Source organism: Haliotis rubra, unplaced genomic scaffold (assembly GCF_003918875.1).
Source record: "Haliotis rubra isolate DU_JTF1 unplaced genomic scaffold, ASM391887v1 Scf69, whole genome shotgun sequence".
In the NCBI taxonomy this organism is placed as follows: Eukaryota; Metazoa; Mollusca; class Gastropoda; order Lepetellida; family Haliotidae; genus Haliotis; species Haliotis rubra.
In genome coordinates, this window is record NW_025767401.1 from 469148 (window position 1) to 480000 (window position 10853).

The 10853-nt window shown below is 38.8% G+C and overlaps 1 protein-coding gene across 1 annotated transcript; it reads right to left on the reverse strand.

Annotated features, from left to right (window-relative positions):
- Window positions 1-3106: 3106 nt before the first annotated feature.
- On the reverse strand, window positions 3107-8557 carry LOC124258337. Its single transcript, XM_046692427.1, has 5 exons — window positions 8463-8557; window positions 7794-8099; window positions 5351-5423; window positions 4313-4977; window positions 3107-3271 (listed from the first exon to the last, which is right to left on the reverse strand). The coding sequence occupies exons 1-4, from the start codon at window positions 8497-8499 to the stop codon at window positions 4323-4325; spliced, it is 1071 nt and encodes a 356-aa protein (XP_046548383.1). The 5' UTR covers window positions 8500-8557; the 3' UTR covers window positions 3107-3271; window positions 4313-4322.
- Window positions 8558-10853: the final 2296 nt, after the last annotated feature.

The window sequence follows — 10853 nt, forward strand, 5'->3', positions numbered from 1 at the left end:
GATCCCCGGCCGCGTCATACCAAAAGACGTTAAAATATGGTACTTGTTGGTCCCTGCCTGGCGCTCGGCATTAATGGGTACAACAAGTACTGGTCGGCTCGGAGTCAGTATAATGTGTCTGAGTGGGGTATTCATGTTTCACTGCGGCATGGTATCTCAGTTGGCTAGCACTATGAAATCAGTTGATGTCTGGGCTAGTACAAGCAGCCGCACATACACACGCACGCACGTCGTCCTATGAGCGAAATATTCTCAAGCACGACGTTAAATCTAATTTCACCTCACCTCACTTCGACTTTCGTATAAATGAACATCACCAGCGACAGCCTGCTTGCTATTGTTATGTGTACCCTATGTTATTATACCTAAGAGACGAGTGTACCGACAGTGGCCATTTATTGGCAGATGTATGTTAGGGATAGAATATTGGTCTTCAGCATCCCATGCTTTTCGTAAGAGGCGACTAACGGGATCTGGTGGTCAGGTTCGCTGACTTGGTTGGTCAACACATGTCGATGCTGATGATGTTGATCACTGGAGTGTCTGGTCCAGAGTAGATTATTTACAGACCGCCGCCATGTAGCTGGAATATTGCTGAGTGCGGCATCAAACAGCAAACCATGCAATACATACGTGTCGCTGTAATAAAATACTAAACTTGGGTATTTTATCATTATTTGGTCAGGAAATGGTGAACAACTCTCACAACATTCAGTAATTTTTTTAAACATGAAATATGTTTTGCGGGTAAGTTAAATGGACGCGTTTTACTCAACGCGATACAGTGTTTTAAATGGCACCGCATATGATTGGTTGGTTTGGGTTATTAAAAAGGGGACATGCAGTAAAAATCAAATCATTTATGTAAAAAGAAATACATGTATCTGGAAGAAGAGAGGCGGAGTAACCAAGTGGTTTGTTCATTGGCTCCACTAGTCGCAAACTTCGATTCGATTCCCCAAATTAATACCATGTACGTAAGAAACCCATTTCAACCATGTGGCTGGTGGGAATTTTTGCTAAATAGGCATAGACCCACTCACCCTCTGTAGCCAGAGTAGTGGAGAACACGACGTAGGAGCATAAGACATTGCATGTATAATACTCTCCCAGTAGTGGGGAGTAGAAGCTCATTGATCGATGAAGCTTGAGTGTGAGAGGCCCAAAATTGTTTCCACTCAAGGACACGCGTCCACTTTCAAAAGTGGCAATGACAGCTCATGACAGTACTAGCGCATCAGTTCTTTTATATGCACTGTAAACCTTTTCCCGTTATTTACGAAAAATAACTGGCAGCTGTGGTGCCAACGTTTTACCATATAATAGCACGTTATGCAGTAACTATCACTTTACTTAATCGTTTTACACATATTATGTGATGGTTTGTTAATAAACTTTCTTATTATTTACTTCAAGGAACCATGCGGGTGTCTAACTCACATATCTTTACCCTAATTTATCCACAAATGCATGTGTTCTACGTATACATGGGCGTAACTGAACATAGTCCTACTTGCATGTATATGCGTGCGGCGTATTGCAACAAACTATCGTCTATTAGCGGTAAACGTTTACAGTCACAGGTTCCGGTGATGATTGAATATGTGCAGGATACAACATTGGAACTCTGTTCGATTGGCAGCTAATGGATGTGTTTCACACACGAAGGTGTCATGATTCTCTAAGAGTGTAGAAAGGTGCGACTCATCTAGAAATGCAAACGATTGTATTCTCGTCACATAAGAGTCGGATTATGTCTCCAAAAGGAATATTTTCGTCACTAGAGAGTCAGATCATTTTACCACGAGGAGTACTTTTTCTTTTATCTAAACAAGAATATCAGATTAAATAGAGGCCTACCGCCATTCAGACAGAGGACTCCTCGCAGAGCAGTCGCATGCCTGACCCCTTCAGAGCTTCATGTGTATTTAAAGGTCACATGCAACCAAAAAATCAAACATAATTAAAACACAATTATCACTTCTTCATGACATATAATATGCATTGCTCATTATGAAAAAACAAATAAACAAAATTATACGCGTATAATCGCAAATCAAAAGTGCAATATTTTGTACTTGGGTTTACCTCCCTCGAAACGAAGCAGCCGGGATACCGAACCCAGTCAGAGCGGGTGGGTGTGCACTCAAGTGTAACGGCTGGCTCTTAGCAGATGCCGCCTTCACGGCTCATTGTGTGTGTATATATAGAGATGTTGGGTTTTGTAAATACATGCTCCTTTTTTGTGTATAACATTTTGCGACCAACAGACATCATACCATGTCTTGTGTTCAAGTATCACACCTGCCTGTCTGTGTAATTACATAATGTGACAGAGACCGAACTCGGGCCATAAATCAATGCGTTTTGTTTATGGTGTATAGCCTGATTGGTGTTAAGTTCAAATTGCATGTGGTCAGTGATCGCAGTTGTGTATTGACTATTGTCATTAGCAGACAGGCAAGGCAGACACACAGGTGTCAATAAAACAAGACATTGAGTTTTGTCTGTGACAGCGACATATCTATATCACAGTTAGAAATTGTGTCAACGCTATAATGACATTGCTTTTAAGTATCGAACTGAGAAAGTGACTCGGTAAGAAGAACGTGTGGTGAAATAGACAAATGAAATTATATAAACAGTTTATTTACTGTCATAACATATAAAAAGCTCGTGCCTGTGAGATATCAACAAAACATTATGAAAATAGCTCACACCAAAGCCTTCACCGAGTATTCACCAGACAGCCCGCTTCCAAGTTGCGCGAACCTATTTCACTGCGCACGTGCTATGAGCGCAGCCCAGCTGTTGAAACCCGTATTCCCAGAAAAGTCTGGGGAAAATTAGTGAAACGTTTGAACTCCGATTTCGCGCGGTTTTTTTCATCGCGTTATTTTTCAACTTTATAAGTTGAATTTGCATTTTTGACGCTTTGTTTCGGTAAGTCCATACCGAAAGGTATCAGAATCTGCAAAGTTGTGTTTTGCGTTGCATGTGACCTTTAAGTATTTCCAGCGACCCAGACCCCAGAAGCATGTTCAACCATTAGTCTGATAATGTCAATATCTAACTAGCGCCCGGACAAGCAACACACACAAGTGGCAAAGAAGTTGACATTTAATCATTTCAAACTTGACATATAGAACAATCCATACAAAACATGATCGCAAATATGTGTATTACATGTTGTATCAAAAGCAATCTTTAATAAGTTAATTAGATATAAGTGTGGGGACAAGAATTTCAACCTCCTTGTCGTATCGGCAACCTGAAAAATAACAAGAGTCTGATATTAATGAAAATGGCGTCTCCTAATCTATCCTCGTTATTTCACGGTCTTGCATACAGGGGCGGTGGGGTAGCCTAATGGTTAAAGCGTTGGCTCGTCACGCCGAAGACCCGGGTTCGAATCCCCACATGGGTACAATGTGTGAAGCCCATTTCTGGTGTCACCCGCCGTGATATTGCTGGAATATTGCTGAAAGCGGCGTAAATCCAAACTCAGTCAGTCAGTCAGTCTTGCATACACGAGTGAAAGCTGACATATTGCTGAATGCGGCGTTAAACGACACGAGGGGAGATCCGGTTTAGAATTGTTTTTCAACAACCCATGTCATAAGAGGCAACAACGGGATCCGACAGTCAGACTCGCTGATTCATTCCATCACAACCGTAGATCGATGTTCATAACAACAATCACTGGGTTGTCTGATCCAGACACAATTAACTATTTGTTATAGTGTGAACAAGAGTCAAGCAGACCATGCATTAACGATTCTCACAATGTAAAGGAAAATAAGAAAACGGTTAAGTGCAAAGCAATGTACTGTAAACAAGACCGTGAAGTATTGACGAGGTACGCAATGTAAAGGTGTGCAAGTAAACAAACCTTTCTATGTAAAGAAATTCTTACATGTGTATACAATGAAAGATATATTCACTCTACTTTAGGTACGTATGTGTACTATAATGGCGGATGTAAGCTGGTTGTGACAATATAACCATGCCCTACGAGATTAAATTATATATACATACACCACAGAACGTGATTAAACTACATGTATCTCTAACAAGACTCCATGCCATGCACCAGAGCAAAGACAAAACACGTAGCTGCATCTGTCAATCAACATTTTAAAGTGTCATTTACAGTATTTCGTTCCTCGATGATGTTTTGTTAGATATGGTTTCACTGTGGAATTTAAAAGAAAAAAACTGGGTCTGAACGTCGCCAAATCAATTTAAGTTACAGATAATTTTAGATTTAAAAAATCATCACTGACTAGGTTGAATATCACATGCACAGTACCTTCGAAACATCAACTTGTCTTGTTTTTCTTCAAGGGCAAACAGTCATCCCACGTGGCATGTCTCTTGATGGCGTGTCGTCTGCTACCCGGGTTAGACAGTGAAGAAGAGGGGGATGTGGAGGCTGTCGATGGATGATGTTCAGCAGTAGTAGCAGGAGCGGAGGCCATGTGGATGACAGGAGCAGCCTGGCTGGCTGATGGTGGATCACATCGAGCTGCAGGTGATGTGGCTGTGTCAACCCTACTACTTCCTGTGGCCGCAGTGTTGGTGGTGGAAGCTGCCATGTATCTCTTTCTCTTCTTTAAAGGAAGATGATGTTCATCAGTGTAATGGGATGCTTCCAAGCTCAGGGATCGCTTCAGACTCCGTGCCTTGGTGCCTGGGCTCCTGCCTATGTCTTCTGTGACAGTGGTGTGGTAAACATCGGTTACTGTGACGGCACATGGTTCAAATAAGGCAACATAGGAAATGTGCTTGATTCGCCGCTTGACGTCGCTGAAATTGGTGTACCATTCATGAAGATGATACTCTGTATAGTGTATTTCTCTATCTGCTCGACATGCCTTCCTCACTCGCTGAAGTGATCTGCTCTGTTCCTCCGATGAACGGGAGTGGGGTGTAAAGACTGGTTTGTACGTAGCAGCTCTGGCTGTTGGTTGGGATCTGAAGTACACACAGGAAGTCATGATGCTTAATTGCTTATATTATATTTCCCCACATAATGGGTCGAAAACAATGCATTTCTTTTAAAAAGTATAAGAAGCCCTTCTTGCGATAAGACCATACATAATGAACAATAATTCCACTCCTTTTAATCGGTCGATCGGGTTACATTACGACGAAATGATAAATTACGGAATGACAAATCAAAGAGTTACTTCCTTTCTCATTCCTGACACTTTATTCATACATTTATATCGGGGCGTGCCAGCTTGATGTTGTACGTATATCAATAAAGAAATGAAAACATCTTTTTCGAACAACCTCTTATTTGATGTAGCAGCCATCACTTCATCACTTAGTTGTGGAAACTCACCTCGAGCAGTTGCTGTTGTCAAGATCCTCGCCATCTACAGTTGCGATGTTGTATTCATCTTCTAGGGTTAAATCTAGGTAAACAAGATCATACTTAACAACACTTAACAGCTATCATATTTAACAAACTTATATTTCATTTAAAACTAAGGCCCTGTCCCATAAAACGATCGCAGCACTCAATTGATAGTAACCCATACCATTAACAGAGGCCTACAATAGTCGTAGCGCTAAGGCCACATTGTAGAACAGGCATTGAAGTGTTCAAATGTAGCCTTAATAATAGTATATGGTCGATTCCAACGAAAAGTGTACACAGCATGTTTGGGCCCATAGCATTTTAGCATTACTACCTTTATTTATTTTAGGGTGCCCATCACATCGGCACAAGTGAGACGATTCGGGGCCATATATAACATGACTATTTTTAATTAAAAATTAGGCTTATGGGAGACAAAAAAAGCCATTTTTATTCATTTTGACTGTTATTTTACAAATGTTTTGTTGAAAACATGTTGTGTGTTAAATACTAGTTACACTGGATGAACAGAAGTTTATTAATCTGATTGCCAAATATTTCATGAATAAATCCCCTCAGGCCTGAAATGATTTTGTCTAGGGCTTAATTCGTAATTTTGGTAATTTGTTTTCAAGTGGATTTTTTTTTGCGTTACCTACGAATAAAGTTTTCAATGACACTGTCAATTTATGTAAATGCAGCACAAGGTTATGTTTTGTATTACTTTTTACAGCATTAATATGTAAAGTACTCAAATGCGATGGCGTTACATAATATTTCTTACAGGTAATAATCTGAAAAATAATGGATTGAAATGGTTCCTTGGAATTCCAAATGGCTACATAACTGAGCGTTCAATAAAAATGTTCTATTCAGGGATGCACTGCAGTTCTTGGTTTAGACTTTATTATAGTGATATATAATGAATTCTTTTTGATTGAAAAGTCAGAAAACAAGTTGATCTTGGTGATAAAATAAAAGTTTGCATGATATCACGGGATAAACGGTAGATTCGTAAGTAACGTGTATTCGTTGGTAACATTCCGAATTTGTAGGTAACATCAGTCAGTGTGTTTGAAGTTGTAAGTCTTGTTCAGGGCTGTCCCCGATGCACTTGCGAACATAGGAGAATTGAGACTGTAGTAGAAGTAAGTTGCATGGGTTTAGTAATTAGATTTGTCAAAGGTATGTCTTATTCGTAGGTAACTCGTTTTTTGTAGTTAAAACTTTCTGTAAATGTCTATCTAATAGCAATTGTCTTTGTAAAATATGGGTAATTAAAGCAGAGTTATAGTTCAGTAAGACGTATAATGTATTGATTGTTTTAGTGACATGTTTATCTGTACATAATTTTATATGGTATATGGTAACAGTTCAAGCGTTTTGAACATTTGTGATGTGCTTTCTTTGAATACAAATGTCAGTTGAAACATTTGGTAAATAAAATTTCAGATGTAATGATTTTAGTTCAATTTCTATACTTCTCATCAACAGTTTAGACTCACTAGTGTAAATATAGCCACTTACTTCAGGCGACTGTTTTAAACTAAATTTTGCAAAATATTCCATACTGTTTACAGGTACTGTTTACACATGAACTAATGCATTGTAAAACAAATTCGTAACGTTGAAAATATTATTGTCATGAGTTCAATAAATGATAAAAATCAGTGAAAATTGGCGAATTCAGAACAAAACTTTACACCAAAACGCATCTGTTCACATGTACGATATTTGCACATGCTTTTCAACAATTTGATGCATAATCCTCGTGCAATTCATCTGCATAAGGTTTGCAGTTGGTTCCCCCTAGTTGGTGGAGAAATCAATCTTCGATGTGACCACACACACACACACACACACACACACACACACACACACACATAACATATAGTGAGTATTTCTAGTGAGTCTATACTTTTGACGAGAAGTATATTTCCATCAGTTAAAATGACATTGCTACTTTCCGACATACACTGAGACAAAACAAAGAGAAAGCCTTAAACTGGTTGTAAACAATCTTCGTTCACATGTCCTATGCATTTATGGCTTCAGAGTTTCTATAGTCATTAACATATTGTGCATGCAGAACAACAGTGAATTTGGATGTTAGGCAACATGTAACCCATCTAATATCTGGATATACAAGGTATGATGTTGGTATTTGTAGGTAATTTAAAAAATGAGCCTTTTTACCTCACTGATCCACCAACTTGTCACTTTTAGAGATTAGTGATGGCAACTGATTTTCATAAGAGGCAAATATGTTGACTTTACTTTACATTGGTAAAAAGAATTACAAGGTGCAAGCAATTATATTTTGGACACCTTGTACCAAGCTGTGTACACTTTTCGTTGGAATCGACCACATGCGTTTTCCGGTTCATCCGACTTTTCATCTCATGCCATGCTTCATGGTACGTACCTCGGTGTAGCCAAGCATAGGGCGTCCTGTGTTTCCGTCGGCAAGTCAGCGCCTTCTGGTGACGAGACTTAACAGGAGCGTGAGCACGATCTCCAGCACCACCTTGAGACGAACCGAACTTCCTGGACAAAACTTCAGCAGAAACATCGGCAATGTCTGTCCCTGGGAAACTATATGTGGGTGACATTGTGGATGATGCTTCTCTTTGACTCTGGGACGTGGACGGCTCAAAACTACCACTGTTGTTGAAAACACACATCACATCCGGGTCACTGCGAGGACACAGAGACGGCGTTTTGGGTTGATCTGAACACAGTACAAATACGTGTAATATACACATGCTCCAACAAGCACTTCAACCAGCGATTTGTGTCATAATGCATGTATATTCAAGAATATACATTTTCTTCAGATACATTGTTTCTATCATTTATGAGTATGAGTAATATTTTTATGAGAACCTTTAGAATCCATCACCACTACCAGCTCTCGTGAGAATCTCTTCCGTAGGACACGTCACTGAGACGAGTTAGCAGTTTTCGTGAGAATCGGCCGACTGGTGCTGAATTTCAAGGTAATTCCAATGTACATATATTGACATGTATACAGATTCTCTACAGGAGTAATAGTAGTAACAAATAAATCACGTTTAAGAATGCCAAAACTTACTTTCAACGCTCATTTTTGGTTGCAGGAAAAATTGCATGAAAGTAAGCTCAAGATAAAGACATCAAGAAAGCAGTTCTTGCGTGCAATCAGCTCGACGGTCGCCTTGTAACTAAGCTTTTCTTCTATGATGTCACAAGACTGTGACGTCACCAAAAGTACATATATTGTTTGTGACGTCACATCTTTGTAAGTCATGACGGCGTAGTCACCACGTTTGTGTACGCTCCATTCATCCTACCACAAATGTTAAGACGGTGTTTATTTACAATACAGGGCCTAGATTTTCGAAGCTCTCTTAGCGCTAAGATAGTCGTAAGTTAATGTTAATGAATGGCACTTACGACTATCTTAGCGCTAAGAGAGCTTCGAAAATCTAGGCCCAGCAACGTATTGTCACAACGTAGTCTATACGATACACAGTTTGACACCTAACTTGTTAATACAGAGTGTCTTTCGAGTATATTCCCTTTATATTATCTATTAGCGCCAGATTGTCAAAAAGGCAATAGTTCCCATATTTTATCTCATCATTTTGAACTACCTCCTTCTGGACGCCGCTTTCGATTACCTTCCCTCAAAACAAACAGAACTAGTCTTTCATACCATCCAGTATTCTTGAATGCAACGAATGTTTTGAATCATCACCATGTGATAACTACTAGAAGTATTCTGACTCTTTACCTATGTGGTTACCTATATTGAATCATGTCAGTTTTATTGTGCAATGTGTGTAACCACCATTCATTTTGCGCATGTATATTTTTGTGAATTGTGTGTATATTCATTCTGAGACCGTTGGAAGCAAAAAGAGTTTCCTCCGGGATAATAAAGTTCTATCTTATCTTATCTTATCATATACTAATTCCTGTTGGTCTGTCGGGGGCGTGAGAGTGATTTGAGAGAGAGTGTGGGATGACAGTGTATCGCCGTCCACGTTTATCGTAATGGCGACACTGTCGGCTTTGGTGTTAACACACCAATAACAATTATCCACCCTCGATGAACGGATCCTGTCCAAATCTAAGTATGTAAATTTACACCTTATATCACTCGGTGGCATTATACTAACATCAATTAGTCAAAGACATTATAGCATAAATGTATACTACTCACACTTTGTTAAGGATCACAAATATTCACAACTTTACTTACGTAGATTTACATTTTGAAATGTATCCATTTAAAACTGGATAAATAATGATATGGTAACCCCTCTTTAGGCAAACAGTCACTTTAATCTAACCTTATGCACTTGATACATCAGTAACCATAAAAATGGTTTTCATGGCACCAGTCAACCATTTTGCATATCATGGAACGAGTCATTGACAAGTACACAACACCTGTCAATAGCAGGTATGGGATCCACAAGATGAAATGACATACTAAAACCTAGGATCCATGCTTACAATAACCTTAAATATTTAAACCAAATTTCACTCCACACCATAGTTTTCTGTTGAATCCATGATTTGATCCTCAGCAAAGTGTGAATAGTATATTAACTGTAATGTTGTCCTGAGATACGGTTAAGATGTATTTCTCGTTTAGCTTACAAATTAACTTGCAAATTTGTGTGAGTTATTAACTTGTTCATAATTAGTATGCAAGTATACTTATATGTTTAGATATTCTATACCAACTTTGTAGCTGGTATAATTTCTCTTTTAATTCATGACGTAATGGTATTTATTCTATAATCAAGGTAACTATAAATCCCTGTTTAAATATTACCTAATTACACGTGCTAATGCAGTGTGTGTGTATATTACGACTGAGTCATTACACGCGGCAAGATTATTTACATGTCCTTTTACTGTCGATTTCCTGTTGCTTATGCGATATAATTGTTTACCATTTGTAGGATAATACAGGTATACTGACCGCTATATAAAAGCCAGCTCATTGCCATACAGTGGTAAGTAAGGTGTATATGTTGTATATATTGACTATATATCAAGGTAATTTGACGAGGCAGTAATGTTTTGGCCTCCAAAGTCATTGTAATGAGGGTCAGTTAATTTGTTTTAGTTTACCTGTAGCTATTGTTCCTTTTATTATGATGCCATTTATACCATGTGGTATGGCTTGTGGAAGTAATCTGGCACATATTTTAATAGCATGTTTAATATACATTATTTGCAGACAAGTTAATTGACTGAGTTACATCAAATAAAGAGAAGTATCTGTCGGGTCGCTCGGTTTGTGTTTTCCCTCCAACCGGGGCCGAGTCCGCTACTACACACCCACCACCTCAAATCCCAGTTCTTGTTTGTCCTTATATAGGTAGCGAGCAATAAATCTGATTTTAATGACTTGAATGTGTGGAAATGGCATCATAAGCCATATATTATGCGTCTGTTTATTCAACGTTGATTATCCACGTTCCCG